General features: G+C 41.6%; 1 protein-coding gene across 2 annotated transcripts in view; it reads right to left on the bottom strand.

The window, feature by feature from the left end:
- Positions 1–350: 350 nt before the first annotated feature.
- Positions 351–17,646, bottom strand: part of DNAJC15 (DnaJ heat shock protein family (Hsp40) member C15) — a 94,007-nt gene continuing 76,711 nt past the window's right edge. For both annotated transcript variants that reach the window (XM_070409019.1, XM_070409018.1), the window contains exon 6: positions 351–593. In XM_070409019.1, coding sequence (XP_070265120.1) covers positions 523–593 — 71 coding nt within the window. In that variant the 3' untranslated portion in view covers positions 351–522. The remainder of the gene's footprint in view (positions 594–17,646) is intronic.

Below are 17,646 nucleotides of genomic sequence, written 5' to 3'. Positions count from 1 at the left end.
TAAATTTCTCTGAGAAAACAGGGACAATATGAGTATAAACACAGGAAGAGGCAAAAGTAGATTTACAGTAGCTTTATTAACTCAAAAGAATTCAATGCAACTGTAAACCTACTTTTGCCTACCCTGTATAAACAGTAAAGACATTTCTATTTATTGCTCACAAATACCAATTACATTATTGAGGATCATATTTTTTGGATACCTTTTGTGAGAGAGAAGAATATGGGGAATTTTAAACTAATAGAACAGAAATATTAAAATGTATGATTATCACAGAGAAAGTAAGACAGTAAGAAAAAAAGATCAGTTATAGAATTTTCAGGTGTTCTTTTAAAAGATAATAAAAAAGACAGATTATTAATCTTTTATTATTATACCACAAAACAGTGGAATAAATTATTTAGGTTTAGCACATGTACATGTATGGGAATTATGATGGTCAGTGGTGGTTTAGGTTAAATACACAGGACTTTGTTTTTTAAGCACCCCCTTTTTTCCTTCACTGTAGTCCTTGAGCATCAATCAATGTTTGGTGGTTTCTTCCAGCAAGTCCTTTGCTTCATTTATTTTGGTTGCTAAGTATGGAGATCCACCTGAGGACAAAGAAAAATAATTGAATTAAAACACACTTTATTATTGACATTTTTAAGTCTCAAAAAGAACAATCTTAATTATAATTCTCTGATATTTTCCCACCCATCCATTCTCTCACAAATTAATTTATAAGCTGACTAGAAATCAAAACAGCATAAATTAAACTTGTTTAGTGAAGCACTACAGATACCCAACAATCAAAGACAACATCTGAGAAAGATAATGAAAGAAAGTTATAATCAGGAATAATTTGAAAAACACTCAAACATTTTGCTGATCAGACATTACCATTCAAATATTTAACCAGAGAATTTTCTGAAATTAAGTGAATGGTGAGGTAAAGAAATCCACGGGCTCTTTTAGAGTCTAATCAAACCTTATAATTTCACAAAAATAAAATACAAGTTAAAAAGGCAACTATGTACTACCTAGTTCTAAAAATCATATTTACTAATACAGATGAACAAATAAATGAATGATAATAAAAATAATGTTAAAGTAAATGCTCCCTGTTCTCTGAAATGATCCAATTAGAATACTTATGAAATACAGTCTTACATTTACTGTGCCCCAAAATAAAATTAAGTCAGTTCTTTCTTAGAGTTCTTTGAAATAAATTCTTTCTAATGCAAACAGCAAGAGAAAAATTGAGCTAAATTTCAAATTCAGAATCATTATAAATCACAAACAGAACCTATTTGACATATAAAAATACTAGCCCCACACTGTCATATTAAACCTGTTTAAGCATTGTATGCCTTCTAACTTCTAGTCCTAAACACTTTATTGCTTAACAGTCAAGCTAACAATCACTATAGTTCACCAGTTTCTTTGTTTTTATTCTCTCCTTGAATTTTCAATCACTGAAAGCTGTTGAAAACATCATTAAGACCTCAGTAGCATAAAAAGGTCCAAAAAACATATAGATAGTACTGGTGTAATTGTCCTGAGTTTATTCAAATCTTTTATTGATTAAGGAAAAAGAAAGCAAGGAAAACAGATCAACAAACATGGTGTTGTAGTATAAAGGGCAATGCAGGAGGAAGCTAAATTTAGCTTTTTGCCCTTGAGTATATCAGTTTCATTTTCATATCAAGATCTAAATTGCTATACTTATGGAATATATCACAGTGTCCTTGAATATACAATAAAAATTATATGTGAAGTTGATGAAAGTTTCCATACACACTTGATTATGAAACAAACTGATTTCATGATTTGAAAATAATCTTGGAATTAGGTAATGCCAATCTTTTTAAGCTGTTTAAATTTTTAGAGCTACCTAGGTAATGTCAGGTATCTTGTATGTCCTCAATAAATATTAAAATATTAACTCAAACACAACCTTTAATTGATTGGTATGCATTCTGGATATTTAAATCACAGGCTATAAATGCTCATTTAGCAGACAGAAAAAATCAAAGGTACAAATCGAAAGTCTCATTAAACATTATACTCATCAATGGCAATGCTAGAGGAATGCCGGACTTTTCACTTATGTGCACAGTAGAAATTTTGGCTTGGCTCTCATTCTACCCTCCTAAGATTTGGAAAAGTTCCTAAGCCAAAAATTACAATTCCTACATTCCCTTCAAGTAGTGTTTGCTACCAATTGTGAAATTTGAAAGGCTGAAGTGAGGGTAAGGCTTTCTTGCTGGGCCTCTTTGTTATTGCTGCCAGCGAGCGAGGTCGTGGAGTAGCAGTGGCAGCAACAGCACCTCAGTACAGTTCTAGTGTCAGTCTAGGAGGCAGTAGCTTCCCTGACAGAGCCGCTGGTTTGGGGAGTTATTCTTATAGGCCTAGTTTAGAATTTATTCCTTCAGGCATTCCAACAATTTGTAAACACTAGTTCCCTGCACTAAATGCCCTCCTGCTTAACGCATCTTGTTTCCGGAACTGACTCTTGATTGCTATAACAATATGTGATATATATCCTATACTTAATGGGAACAATATAAATTTGAATCTTTCAATTTTGCTCAATTTTACTGGGGAACCATGTAGATTCTATTTAATTAGAACACTCACCTCACCCTTGACCTCTGCACCTTTGTACTTCCACTAAATACTGCTAGAACTCTTACGCTTTGGGCTGTCATGAACTATCATATTTTAGACCCACCATCCCATTAACACTAATAAAAGAGTTGAATAAAATACAACACATCAATATGAAAGAACAGGAGGTCTACCCAGTCAGCCAAGTGTTCAGGGTAAAATCCTACAGATAAGGAAAATGCATTGTGATGAGCCCAATATTCTGCACTGATTTTTCCTTTCAAAGAAGCTAAACACCAGATAGTATCTTATATAATCCTATATAATAAAAGGCTAATATGCAAATAGAAAGGTGGTACAACTAGAATAACCGAACAACCAGTCACTATAACGTATGCTGACCACCAGGGGGCGTGTGCAGAACATGGCGGGCATTGGCTGTGGCAGGATGGTGGAGCAGGTGAGGGGGGCACCAGACCAAGGTGAGGCACCAGTCACTGTCATCAGGGAGAGCCTCTGGTGGTTACTGAAAATTCTTTGCTCTCTTTGCAGTCCCGCCCAGTGGCCAGTGCCTGTTCCACTCCCACCTGCTGCTGGATCCCGGCACCAGCCCTGATCACTTTGTGCCATCAGTAGGTGGGAGCGGCAGCTGCTGGCCCTGGTCGCCCCTGAGGGCTTCTCCACCTCCTCCTTCTCCTGAGGGGCGATCAGGACAGCAGCCGCTGCTCTCACTCAGTGATGGCGCTGGCACCAATCGCTCCGCACCATTAGGAGGTGCCAGTGCAGCTGGCGCCTTCAGTGCGTGGGACCAGCAGGAGCGGGGCTGCAGGCAGACAGGGGAACCAGGGGCCGGGCCGTGGAGGTAGGGGCCGGGCAGAGGCGCAGAGGATGGGCTGAGACCTGCCCCTGTGCCTACTGCAGGCTCGTGGCCCATAGTTCATTTCAAGGTGCATAAATTTTGCACTGGGCTGCTAGTATACTATACAATTCCACTTATAGGAAATGCTAGAAAAGAGATAGCTAATGTATGGTGGCCCAAATTGGGAAACAGACTGGTAATGGGAAGAAGCACCAAGGAACTTTTAGAGTTATACAAAGCTAATATTTAGTTTATTTTTCTGTATATCTTTTGAGAACTTTCTTCATCAGGGCTTCCTATCAAAGATATGCTATCCTCATAAAAAGAATTAAAGTGCATTATCTATTTTTTGAAAAAATTCACTTGTAAAACTAACCTGGCCAAACATTTTATTTGTAGAAAGGTTTTTAACTAGATTCAATTTCTCAAATAGATAGCATACTTTTTCTTATTATTATTGTCTAAAGTTTTACATATATCTCCTTTTTCCCTGATTGACGCCCCCCCCCCCCCCCCCAGACATTCATACCCTGGGCAAGCCCCCACTGCCCCAGTATCTGTGTCCATTGGTTATGCTAATATGCATGCATAGAAGTACTTTGGTTGCTCTCTCTCTGCCCCCGCCCCACCCCTGCCATTTGTCTCTGGACCTATTTTTGTTCATCAAAATATGTTGATCATTATATCCCACATATGAGTGAGATCATGTGGTATTTTTCTTTCATTGACTGGCTTACTTCGCTTAGCACAATGCTCTCCAGTTCCATCCAGGCTGTTGCAAATGGTAAGAATTCCTTCTTTTTTACAGCAGCATAGTATTCCATCATGTAGATGAACCACAGTTTTTAAATCTACTCATCTGCTGATGGACACTTAGGTCGTTTCCAAATCTTAGCTATTGTAAATTAGGCTGCTATGAACATAGGGGTGCATATGTTCTTTCTGATTGGTGTTTCTGGTTTCTTGGGATATAGTCCTAGAAGTGGGATTACTGGGTCAAATGGGAGTTCCATTTTTAACTTTTTAAGGAAAGTCCATACTGTCTTCCACAGTGTCTACACCAGTCTGCATTTCCACTAGCAGTGCATGAGGGTTCCTTTTTTTCCACATCTTCGCCAGCACTTGTCAGCTGTTTTGTTGACGATAGCCATTCTGACAGGTGTGAGATGGTACTGTATTGTTGTTTTGATTTGCATCTCTCGGATGATTAGTGACTTTGAACATGTTTTCATATGTCTCTTGGCCTTCTGTATATCCTCTTTGGAAAAGTGTCTACTTAGGTCCGTTGTCCATTTTTTGATTGGATTGTCATCTTCCTTTTGTTAAATTGTATGAGTTATCTGTAAATTTTGGAGATTAAACCCTTATCTGAAATATCACTGGCAAATATGTTCTCCCATGCAGTGGGATTTCTTGTTGTTTTGTTGATGTTCTTTTGCTCTGCAGAAGCTTTTTATTTTGATGTAGCCCCATTTGTTTATTTTCTCCTTAGTCTCCATTGCCCTAGGAGCTGTGTTGGTAAGATATTGCTATGACATATGTCTGTTATTTTGCTGCCTATGGAGTGTTGTAGGTTTTTTATGGTTTTCCGTCTTACATTCAAGTCCATTAGCCATTTTGAGGGGTTTTTTTTTGTGTGTGTATGGTGTAAGTTGGTGATCTAGTTTTATTTTTTTGCATGTATCTTACCAATTTTCCCAGCACTGCTTATTGAAGAGACTGTCTTGACTCCATTGTATGCTCTTGCCTTCTTTGTCAAATATTGAGCATAATGACTTGGGTCAATTTCTGGGTTATCTGTTCTGCTCCATCGGTCTGTAAGTCTGTTCTTGTGCCAGTGTCAGGCAGTTTTGAGAACCATGGCTTTGTAGTATAGCTTGATATCCGGTATTGTAATCCCTCCAACTATGTTCTTCTTTCTCAGGATTGCTGCAGCTATTCGAGTTTTTTTTTTTTTTATTCCAGCTGAATTTTTGGAGAGTTTGTTCTAGATCTTTGAAATATGCCATTGGTATTGTAATGGGGATTGCATTAAATCTGTGGATTGCTTTGGGTAGTATGGACATTTTAATGATGCTGATTCTACAACCTATGAACATGGTATGTTCTTCCATTTGTTTATGTCTTCCTCTATCTCTTTTTTCAATGTCATGTAGTTTCCAAGTACAGGTCTTTTACTTCCTTAGTTAAGTTTACTCCTAGGTATATTATTATTATTATTATTTTTTTGGTGTAATGGTAAATGTTATTGTTTTTTTAGTTTCTCTTTCTGTGAGGTCATTATTGGTATATAAAAAGGCCATAGATTTCTGGTTGTTAATTTTGTATGCTGCTACATTGCCAAATACATTTATTAGGTCTATTAGCTTTTTTGATGGAGTCTATGGGGTTTTCTATATATAGTATTATGTCACCTGCGAACAAGGAGTGTTTTACTTCTTCTTTTCCAACTTGGATGCCTTTTATTTCTTCTTCTTGTCTGATTGCTATGGCTAGCACTTCCAGTACTATATTGGAGTGGTGAAAGTGGGCATTCCTGTCTTGTTCCCATTCTTAGGGGAAATGAGTTTAGTTTTTGCCCATTGAGTATGATGCTGGCTGTAGGTTTGTCATGTAAGGCTTTTATTATGTTGAGGTATGATCCCTCTATTCCCACTTTGCTGAGAGTTTTTATCAAGAAAGGGTGTTGGATTTTGTCAAATGCTTTTTCTGCATCAACTGATATGATTATGTGATTTTTGTCTCTCAAGTTGTTTATGTGATGTATCATATTTATTGATTTGCAGATATTGTACCATCCTTGCATGCCCAGAATAAATCCCACTTGGTCATGGTGTGTCATCCTTCTAATGTAACACTGAAAATGATTTGCTAGATTGAATTTTGTTGAGGATTTTATCATGTACGTTCATCATAGATATTGGCCTGTAGTTGTCTTTTTTGTGGCCTCTTTATCTGATTTTGGAATTAGGGTAATGCTGGCTTCATAAAAAGAGCTTGGAAGTGTGCCTTCCTCTTGAATTTTTTAGAATAGTCTGAGGAGCATCGGTTTTAGTTCTTTGAATGCTTGGGAGAACTCCGCTGTAAAGCCGTCCAGACCTGGGCTTTGGTTTGATGGAAGATTTTTGATCACTGCTTCAATTTCTTTGGTAATTATCAGCCTATTCAGGTTTTCAAATTCTTCCTGATTGAGTTTTGGGAGCTTGTGTTTTTCTAAAAATATGTCCATTTCATCTAGGTTATCCATTTTGTTGGGAGAAAGTTGTTCATAGTATTTTTTCATAATCTTTTGTATTTCTGTGGGATTAGTTGTTACTTCACCTCTTTTATTTCTGATTTTGTTTATTTGGGTCCTCTCTCTTTGCTTCTTGGTGAGCCTGGCTAAAGATTCATCAACCTTGTTTCTCCTTTCAAAGAACTAGCTCATGGTTTCATTGATCTTTTGTATTGTTGTGTTTTTTTTTGTTTTTTTTTTTTTGGTCTCTATGTAATTTATTTCTGCTCTGATCTTATTATTTCCTTCCTTCTGCTTATGCTGGGCTTTTCTTGTTGTTCTCTTTCCAACTCTTTGAGTTGTAAGGTTAGATAATTTATTACCATTTTTTCTTGTTTTTTTAAGGTAGGCCTATAGAACTATGAACTTCCCTCTCAAGACTGCTTTCACTGTGTCCCATAGATTTTGGATTGTTGTGTTTTCATTGCCATTTGTTGCAATTATGTTTATTTCTTCTTTGAACTTTTTGATAACCCTGTAATAGTTTAATGGCATGCTATTTAGCCTCCAGGTATTTGATTTTTCCCATTGTTTTTATTGTAGTTGATTTCCAATTTTAGGCCATTGTGATCTGAGAAGGTGCTGGATATGATTTCTATCTTCTTGAATTTGAAAAGACTTTGCCTGTGTCCCAATATGTGGTCTATCTTTGAAAATGACCCATGTGCACGTGAGAAGAATGTATATTCTGTGGCTTTTGGATGGAATGTTCTGAAGATGTCAATTAACTCCATCTGATCTAGTATTGATGTTTCTTTGCTGAATTTTTGTTTAATGGATTTATGCAGTGGTGTTAGGTATTAAAGTCCCCTACTATGACTGTATTGCTGTCAATCTCTCCCTTGATATCTTCCAGAAGTTTTTTTTTTATGTATTTTGGTGCTCCTGCATTAGGTGCATATATGTTTACCAGAGTTATACTTCTTGTTGAATTGCTCCCTTTAGTATTATGACAATTCCTTATCTCTAGTTATGACCTTGACTTTGAGGTCTAATTTGTCAGATACAAGTATTGCTACCCCAGCTTCTTTTTCATTTCCATTGGACTGAAAAACTTTTCTCCATCCCTTCACCATCAGTTTGTGTGAGTCCTTTGTTCTGACGTGGGTCTCCTGTTGACAGCAGATATATGGGTCATGTTTTCTTATCCATTCAGCTACCTGATGTCTTTTGATTGGGGGATTTAAACCATTTTAATTTAGAGTTATTGATAGTTACTTGTTTGTTGCCATTTTTATTCTTTATGCCTGTGTTCCTTCTTCCCTTCCTATTTCTTCTTTTTATGGCAGACACTCTAGCATTTCTTGCATTTCCTGGTTTGGTTGTAATAAACTCCCTTAGTCCTTTTTTTTTCTGTGAAGCTCCTGATATCACCCTCAACTTTGATTGATAGCCTTGCAGGGTACAGTATTCTTGGATTCAGACCCTTGCTTTGCACGACTTTGTATATTTCATTCCATTCTTTTCTGATGAGTTTCTGTTGATAAATCAGTCAATAGTCTGATGGGAGATCCCTTGTAGGTAACTTTCTGTCTCTCTCTGGCCGCTTTTAAGATTCTTACTTTGTTGTTGGTGTTTGCCAATTCAATTATGATGTGTCTTTTGGGGTTCATCTTGTTTGGGACTCTGTGAGCTTCTTGGACTTGTGTGAGTTTTTTCTTCCCTATATCAGGGAAGTTTTCTGTCATTATTTCTTCAAACAGGTTTTCTAGTCCTTGCTCACTTTCCTCTCCTTTTGGCACCCCTATTATGCAGATGTTGTTTCATTTCGTGTTGTCCCAAAGTTCCCTTAGGCTCTCCTCATGTTTTTTAATTTTTTTTTCCCCAGTTGCTGCTATGCTTGGGTATTTTTTCCTACCTTGTCTTCTAGCTCTCTGATGCGGTCCTCCGCTTCTTCTAGTCTACTGCTGATGCTTTCTATTCTGTTCTTTATTGCAGTGATGTCATTCTTCATTTCTTCTTGGTTCTTCTTCATTTCCTCTAGGTTCTTACACATATTGTTGAATTTATCTTCCATCCTTTTCCACGTCCTTATGACCATTGCTCTGAATTCTTTCTCTGATATACTGCGTGCCTTCATTTAGTTTACTTCTTTTTCAAGTTACTCCTCCTTTTCTTTCATGTAGGGGCTGTTTCTTTGTCTCCCCATGTTCTGGTTATGTAGCTCTCTCTGTCCTGTGTTGACTTAAAGGCACAAAATACAATACGACAAGTCACAATACACAGGGCACCAAACACAAATGTATTCACAATATGAATAACACCAAATAAAGTTGACCACCAGAGAAAAGAGAATTAGGGGAGAGAAAAGAGTGCAAAAATGATATTGAGAAAAGGAAAAAAAATGTAAGAGTGAAAAGAAAGAGAAGAAAAAAGAAAGGGGAAAAACATATGTATATGGGGAGAAAACTCAAGAAAAGCAACAACTAATCCAAAAAATGCAAAAAAATAAATACTGAGAGAAGAATGCAAACAACAAACAACTAATCCAAACAACAAACACCCAAACAAAAAACACCCAGGTGAATCTGAAGAGGCAAAGCTTATTTCCAGAAGGTAAGGTCAAGGAATTGAAGGAATGGGGAAATGGCCACAATTCAATATAGAGGAGGTAGAAAGGGAATGAGTATATAAGAAGAAAAGTAAAAAACAAAAAAATAAAAAAGAATATATGTATATGTACATGTATATGTATATGTATATACACACAAACACACATACACTGAGTGGCCAGATTATTATGACCACTTGACGTTTGTAGGCAAATTAGCTATAATTTCACACTGAAGTTGTTAGAGGGCCAGACCATTATAAATAGGGAAGCAGGTTGTTTACCACAACAGTAGAAGTGATTATTTTCTGAAGATATGGGTAAACAATGCAATTTAACAGCCTTTGAACGTGGGATATATCTATATCTATATCTATATCTATATCTATATCTATATCTATCTATCTATCTATATATATATATATACACACACACACACACATACATACACACACACACACAATGAGTGGCCAGATTATTATGAACACCTGACATTTGTAGGCAAATTAGCCATACACTGCATCGTATGGGATATGGAAGTCGAAGGCCTGTTCAAACACCTTTGCTGTCTGCAGTTACCAAGATGAAACGTCTCAAATTCGCATAGGAACATAAGGATTGGACAGTCGAGCACTGGAAAAAAGTCATGTGGTCCGATGAATCACGTTTCCAGTTGCATCATGAAGATGGCATAGTGAGAATTTGGCAGAAACAGCATGAAAGCATGCACCCCACATGCATGAGTGCAAACCTTCAAGCAGGTGGGGGCAGTGTTATGGTTTGGAGCATGTTATCCTGGCATGACTTGGGCCCTTTAATTAGTGTGGAACAATGCTGAATAGCACAACATACCTAAGTATCATTGCTGATCAAGTTCATCCTATTATGTTGATGGCATAGCCCAATGGAGATGGCTTCTTCCAACAAGACAATGCGCCATGCCACAGTGCTCGTATTGTGCAGGAGTGGTTTCAAGAACATGAGGGAGACTTTACCTTCTTAGGTGGCTCCCACAATCACCAGATCTCAATCCAATTGAGCATTTGTGGGACAAAGTTAAAAGTGCCATTAGGCAGCTGGTTCCACAACCATCAAATCTCACAGAACTGGACAGTGCTATTCATCATGCATGGTGTCAGATTCCTCGCATCACCTTTCACCATCTCGTGGAATCAATGCCAAGAAGAATCACTGCAGTATTGAAGGCAAAAGGTGGCCCAATGAAGTACTGATGGGGTGGTCATAATAATCTGGTCACTCAGTGTGTGTGTGTGTGTGTGTGTGTGTGTGTATCCATCCCATGTTCAAAGGCTGTTAAATCTCATTGTTTACCCAAATCTTCAGAAAAAAAATCACTTCTACTGTTGTGGTAAACAACCTGCTTCTCTATTTATAATGGTCTGGCCCTCTAGCAACTTCAGTGTGAAAGTATAGCTAATTTGCCTACAAATATCAGGTGGTCATAATAATCTGGCCACTCAGTGTATACACACACACACACACACACACACACACACACACACACTAGTGTGCTGGTGCATGGATTCAATTAACTAGAAGAAATATTTTAATATTGCTATTTGTCCTTTCTCTATAATAGAAAAGTCAACCAAATTCATGATCAACAATGACAGATCGAAACACACACACAATTGCCCAGTGAGAGCTTTATAGGTATCAAGCATGCACAAATCAACTTAGCCTTTTATAGATATAGAATAAATTTGCTTAATTAGAGCTGCTTGATGATTTAGCTAAACTTTTTCCAGCCCAGTGAAGCACCCCAACTCCCTTTCAGGTAATTGTCAGCAATACAGTAGTAAATATCAACACAAAGCACATTATTATTGCAGATCACGCAGGGAGAACAAAGGGTAAAATATTTAACTGTAGCCATGTTTGACTATATTCTGCGCAGTGAGAAAACCTGAAGTCATTTTCAAGTTCCACCATTTCTTACTTTTTTTCAGTCAGGTCAAGTTTCTAAACTTTCTAAATCTCCATTGTCTTGCTAATGAAAAGAAAAACAATAGGATTCTACCGAGTCTCCTATTTACCTACTCCAGGACTTCTGTGAGGATCAAATGAGATGAGGCATGTAAAAAATGCTTCTCAAATATTTGGTTAAAGTGTAAAATGTCTGCACCTGGCTATAAAGCAAGTCATATTCCTGGGCTGAAGAATCTCCAAGGAGGCTAGTCACTAGGGAGAGGAAGCCGGGTATTGCTATGTGATGTCATTTCCCAGTGTCCACAGTGACCGTTTCTGGGCTAGGCTGGGCTGTGGGCCGCATTTTGAGCCATGGGGTCTTGGCAGCATTGGCTGTGGTTTGGTGGGGTGTTGCTCTGGGGTGGTGGCCGGGCCTGTGTCCCATTTGGGGGACGCCGAGTATTGGTTCGTCAGTGCTCGGTCCATGGTGCCTGCCAATGTGTGCCATGGCAGCTCCTGCATTGAGTGTCTGCCCCTTGGTGGTCAGTGCGCATCATACCTACCAGTCAGATGACACTTAAGCTTTTATATATACACTAGAGGCCCCGTGCACAAAAATTTGTGCACTCGGGGGTCCCTCAGCCCAGCCTGTGCCCTCTCGCAGTCTGGGACCCCTCCAGGGATGTCCACCTGCTGGCTTAGGCCTGCTCCCCGGGGGATTGTGCCTAAGCTGGAAGTGATACATCCCTTGGGGGATGTCCACTTGCCAGCGGGCCGAAGCTGCAGTTGAACATCCACAGAGCTGCTGAGGAGGCAGGAGAGGCTCCCACCATCGCCAATGTGATGCCTTCAGCCTGGCTTGTGGCTGAGCAGAGCTCCCCCTGTGGGAGTGCACTGACTACCAGGGGGCAGCTCCTGCATTGAGCATCTGCCCCCTGGTGGTCAGTGTGTGTCATAGTGACCAGTCATTCCCAGTCTTTCTGCTGTTAGGGTCAATTTGCACATTACCGCCCTAACGGGTTTGGCTCAGTGGATAGAGCATCGGCCTGCGGACTGAAGGGTCCCAGGTTCGATTCTCGTCAAGGGCATGTACTCTGGTTGCGTACACATCCCCAGTAGGGGGTGTGCAGGAGGCAGCTGATCAAAGTTTCACTCTCATCGATGTTTCTAACTCTCTATCCCTCTCCCTTCCTCTCTGTAAAAAATCAATAAAATATATTTGGGGAAAAAAATTCCATGTGCACATTACCCTTTTATTATATAGGATAGAAGCCTGATGAACGGGTGGGAGCCAGCTGGTTTGCCCTGAAGGGTGCCCCAGATCAGAGTGGGCAGGGGACCCCCAGCTCCCTACGATCGCCCACGCCGCCCCTGCTCGTGATCACTGGCTCTGCCCATGCTCACGCCTAACATCTCTGGCCAAGGCATTAGGCCTGGGCAAGAGACCCCCAGCTCCCCACCATCGTCAACTCGGCCCCTGCTCCCTGCAATTGACCGCTCCGCCCTAATGCCTCTCGCCCAGGCATTAGGCCTGGGCAGGGGACCCACAGCTCTCCAAGGGACCTCCTGCTCCACCCCTTCCCAGGCCTAACGCCTGTGGCCAAGGCATTAGGCCTGGGCAGGGGACCCCAAGCTCCCACCATCAGCGACTGTGCCCCTGCTCCCCATGATCGCTGGCACTGCTCCTGCCCAGGCCTAATGCCTCTGGCCAAGGCATTAGGCCCGGGCAGGGGACCCCCGCAGCTGCAGCCTCCCAAGATCATGGGCTCCACCCCTGCCCGGGCCTTACACCTCTGGCCTAGGCATTGGGCCCGGGCAGCGGGGACCCCCAGCTGCAGCTGCCCCTGCCCCGGCCTAACACCTCCTCTGGCCGAGGCGTTAGGTCTGGGCAGGGGACCCCCCCCAGTTGCAGCCGCCTGCGATCGTGGGCTCCACCCCTGCCTGGGCCTTACTCCTCTGGCTGAGGCGTGAGGCCCGGGCAGTGGGGACCCCCAGCTGCAGCTGCCCCTGCCCAGCCTAACGCCTCTGGCCGAGGCATTAGACACAGGCAGGGGACCCCCCCAGCTGCAGCCGCCCCCGATCGTGAGCTCCGCCCCTGCCCGGGCCTTATGCCTCTGGCTGAGGCGTTAGGCTGGGCAGGGGACCCCCCCAGCTGTAGCCGCCCCCCGATCGTGGGCTCCGTCCCTGCCCGGGCCTTACGCCTCTGGCTGAGGCGTGAGGCCCGGGCAGTGGGGACACCCAGCTGCAGCCGCCCCTGCCGAGGCGTTAGGCCCGGGCAGCGGGGACCCTTGCTGCAGCTGCCTCTGCCCCGGCCTAACACCTCCTCTGGCTGAGGCGTTAGGCCTAGGCAGGGGAACCCCCAGCTGCAGCCGCCCCCCCCGAAGGTGGGCAGGGGACCCCCCCAGCTGCAGCCGCCCGATCGTGGGCTCTACCCCTGCCTGGGCCTAACGCCTCTGGCTGAGGTGTGAGGCCTGGGCAGTGGGGACCCCCAGCTGCAGCCGCCCCTGCCCAGCCTAACGCCTCTGGCCGAGGCATTAGGTCCAGGTAGGGGACCCCCCAAGCTGCAGCCGCCCCCCGATCGTGAACTCCGCCCCTTCCCGGGCCTAACGCCTTTGGCCAAGGCGTTAGGCCCGGGCAGGGGACCCCTCCAGCTGCAGCCGCCCCCGTATCATGGGCTCCGCCCCTGCCCGGGCCTTACACCTCTGGCCGAGGCGTTAGGCCCGGGCAGCGGGGACCCCAGCTGCAGCCGCCCCTCCCGGGCCTTTTGCCTCTGGTGGAGGCGTTAGGCCCGGGCAGAGGATCCCCCAAGCTGCAGCCGCCCCCCGATGGGCTCCACCCCTGCCCGTGCCTAATGCCTCTGGCCTAGGCGTTAGGGCAGCAGGGACCCCCAGCTGCAGCTGCCCCCCCCACCCAGCTGCAACTGCTCCCTGATCGTGGGCTCCGGGCAGTGGCTGCAGCCACCCCGAGATCCCGGGCTCCACCCCTGCCCAGCTCCCATTGCTGTCTCCACCCCTACTTCCTGCTATCACTGGCCAGTGCAGCAAAGGCCAGGATTCTCCGATCATGGCTGGGGGGCAGGGCAAAGGCGGCCCTGGGGGCCGCCTTTGCCCTGCCCCCCGGCTCTTAGCTCCCCCCTGGGAGTGCCAGGGGGCTTCTTCTGTGCTTTCCATTTTGCCTCCCTGCATTGTGCCTACATATGCAAATTAACCGCCATCTTTGTTGACAGTTAACCGCCATCTTGGCTGGTGATTAATTTGCATATCTCGCTAATTAGCCAATGGGAAGGGTAGCGGTCGTACGCTAATTACCATGTTTCTCTTTTATTAGTGTAGATAGATACTTTTTTCCTCTCTCTCTGTGGCTTGCTTCCACTCTTGACTCCTTATTTTCTCTGTAGCTGCCAGAGTATACTTTCTAATATTGTAAATTAGATATCATTTCCATAACACTTAAACATTAAAGCCAAAGTTCTTAGTACAGCTTGCAAGCTACTCTATAATTTGGCCTTGGGCATCCTCTCCAATTGTGTTTCCTACCACTCCTCCCTTGCTCACTATGTTCAAACACATTTTACAATTCTAGAAACACATCATATGCTCTCATTTCAAGATCTTCACATTTGATGTTTCGTCTGTTGAAATATTTTCTTCTTATTTTTGCATGACTTACTCCCTCAAGTCTCTGTTCAAATATTATTTCCTTACAGAGAATTTCTAAGATGGCTATAAATGAACACTATAACTGCCTCCTCTCCAGCTGCCAATCTCTATCTTGCCTCCCTCCCCCATTCTGCTTTATTTTTCTTAAAAGTACTCATCATCATGGCACTTTCTATATCAGCCTTTATGGTATAACAAACTACCTCAAAACTGTGGCTAAAAACAACATTTTTAATTCTCACTGTTCTATGCATTAGCTGGATGGTTCCTCTGAGCTGTGTCAAGTCAACTATGGCTGGATGATCCAGGATGTCCTACTGGGACCACAGCTGGGATGGCTAGGCCTCTCTGCTTGGTCTTTCTTCCTTCAGGAGGTGAGCCTGGTCGTCTCTGGCTTCTAAGAGAGTAATAACTACGCTTTTTGAGAACTGGGCTCTGAATATCTCTAAAGGCACCTGCTTTTATCCACCACAGCATTAATCATCTATACAAATTGAATTATTTTGAGTTTCACAACAGTGTGTACCCTGTCAGGTACTATTTTTCCCATTTGAGGCCCAGATAATCTGAGTACCTTAAATAAGATCTAAGTAGCAATACTAGGATTCTGTTGTTGTTAGTCTTATTATTTTTTATCTTGTTTAAAGTGTTGTTTAAGCCCTAACCAATTTGGCTCAGTGGATAGAGTGTTGGCTTGCGGACTGAAGGGTCCCAGGTTCAATTCTGGTGAAGGGCATGTACCTTGGTTGTGGGCACATACCCAGTGGGGGGGGGGGGGGGGTGCAGAAGGCATCTGATCAATGTTTCTTTCTCATCGATGTTTCTAACTCTCTATCCCTCTCCCTTCCTCTCTATAAAAAAATCAATAAAATATATTAAAAAATAAAGTGTTGTTCAAGTCGTCTATTTACTTATTGATCTAGAAAATATACCAACGAGAAATATTCCCAATACTAGGTTGAAAGAAAAGTGATTTCTTAAAAATTAAATTGAATTACATCACTCTATTGCTTAACAATTGATGGTAACTTCTTAGAATAAACTTCAAATATTATACAGAACCTACAGTGTTTCATTATCATAAAGTATACCTATCGTTTTCAAAATCTGGGCACCACCTTATGTCATGCTATCTCTTCCCTTGACTATTATACCCCCATCCCACTATTTTTCTTTCAAGTCTTTAAGCACACTAAATTCTTTCCTCCCTTAAAGCCTTTACACATGCTAGTTCCTTGACTTTCAAAACACAACACAACAATCTTCTTTTAACTCTTTAGTGCTCCTCAGAGAAGCCTTCCCCAAATCACCTTATGTAAAACTGCCTCTTTCCCATATCTCAGTCCATTGTAACCTTTTCTGCACTTACTACAACTTGAAGCGGATTTACTGGATTTTTGTCTGTACCCCATTAGAATGTATGCTCAATGAGGATAAGGATCCAGTTATCTTGTTTTACAGTTAAAGTCCCAAGATTTAGTATAATGTCTGGAACCCTGTAGAAGTTAAATAAACAATTTCTAAATGAATAAAAGAATAGTTTCAGGTTTCATATCAATCAAAAGAGTCTATAAATTTTGATATGATAATTATATTAGTTATTACAATTCTTTTGTGTCTGTAAATTTTATTTGTATGCCTTCTTTTTAAGCATTTGCTTGTTCATTCACTATATATACTATAGTGGGAGTTTACTAAATGTCAGCCATACAGGTTATAAATTTAATGTGATGTTCTTTACTTTTAAAGGTCTCACCATTTATTAAGAAAAAGCAACATGCTAAAATAATATTTTTATAAAAAAATGAGAACAACATAAACTGATGAACAAGGACAGATCCAGAGACGGAGAGGCATCAATCGAACCGTTGGGCCTTGGAGGGAAGGTCAGGGAGGGTGGGGGTAAGGGGGAAAGATCAATCAAAGGACTTATATGCAAGCATATAGGCCTAACTAATGGACACGGACAATGGGGGGGGGGGGGAATGAGGGCATGAGTGGGGGGAATAGGGGGTAATGTGGGGATAAGGACACATATGTAATCAATTAATCAATAAAAAATTTTAAAAAAATAATGAACTCAAATACAATGCCTTTAATCTAATTAACATGTTGAAATGAAAGGAAAGGAAAGATGAACCCTCTGAAACCAATAACAGTCTAAATACATCTATCAAAAGAGAAATTTGAGCTAATTAGGCATCACTCTCTTTTTACTGAATTCATGTTGACTCTTGGTGATCACCTTTCTTTTTCTAAATGTTTGCATTTCATCTTATAAGTGTAAAATACTGTAATAAATTGTAATATATTATTACCAAGGCTTCATGTCAAATTTAGGTTCTTTTATTACAAGGAGAGTAATCAGAAAAATCCATTCAACAATATAATTATCACTTTGATTTGTTTTTAATCGCAATACTTAATCTAATATTGATTTAAATACTATTACAGAAGAGAATAGTATGTTCATTGAAAGGAGACTTACATGGAAAAAGATTGAGAATCTCATGCTGCAGGCAGGCAAATATTAACTGAATGTAAGGAAGAACTTTCTAGTAGTTAGAGCTGCCTACCAGAGGGCTGCCTTGCAAAAACAGGAAGCTCTCCATCACTAAAAATCTTTAAGGAGAGCGATCAGGCTGTTTTTCGTAAGAGAGCAGAAACTTGACTTAGGAGGCAGCATTGATTTAGATCAGTGTGCCTCAAACTATGGTCAAAAAGCACTTAAAAGTTTTTTTTCCACTCTGTGTTAGACCAATAGTTTTACACAATGCAAACT

This window comes from Myotis yumanensis, unplaced genomic scaffold, assembly GCF_028538775.1.
Source record: "Myotis yumanensis isolate MYYU_CA2020_CCGP unplaced genomic scaffold, mMyoYum1.0.hap1 SCAF_3, whole genome shotgun sequence".
Classification (NCBI taxonomy): Eukaryota; Metazoa; Chordata; class Mammalia; order Chiroptera; family Vespertilionidae; genus Myotis; species Myotis yumanensis.
Note: the sequence above shows the minus strand (reverse complement) of the source record. Positions and strands in the feature narration are given on the sequence as shown.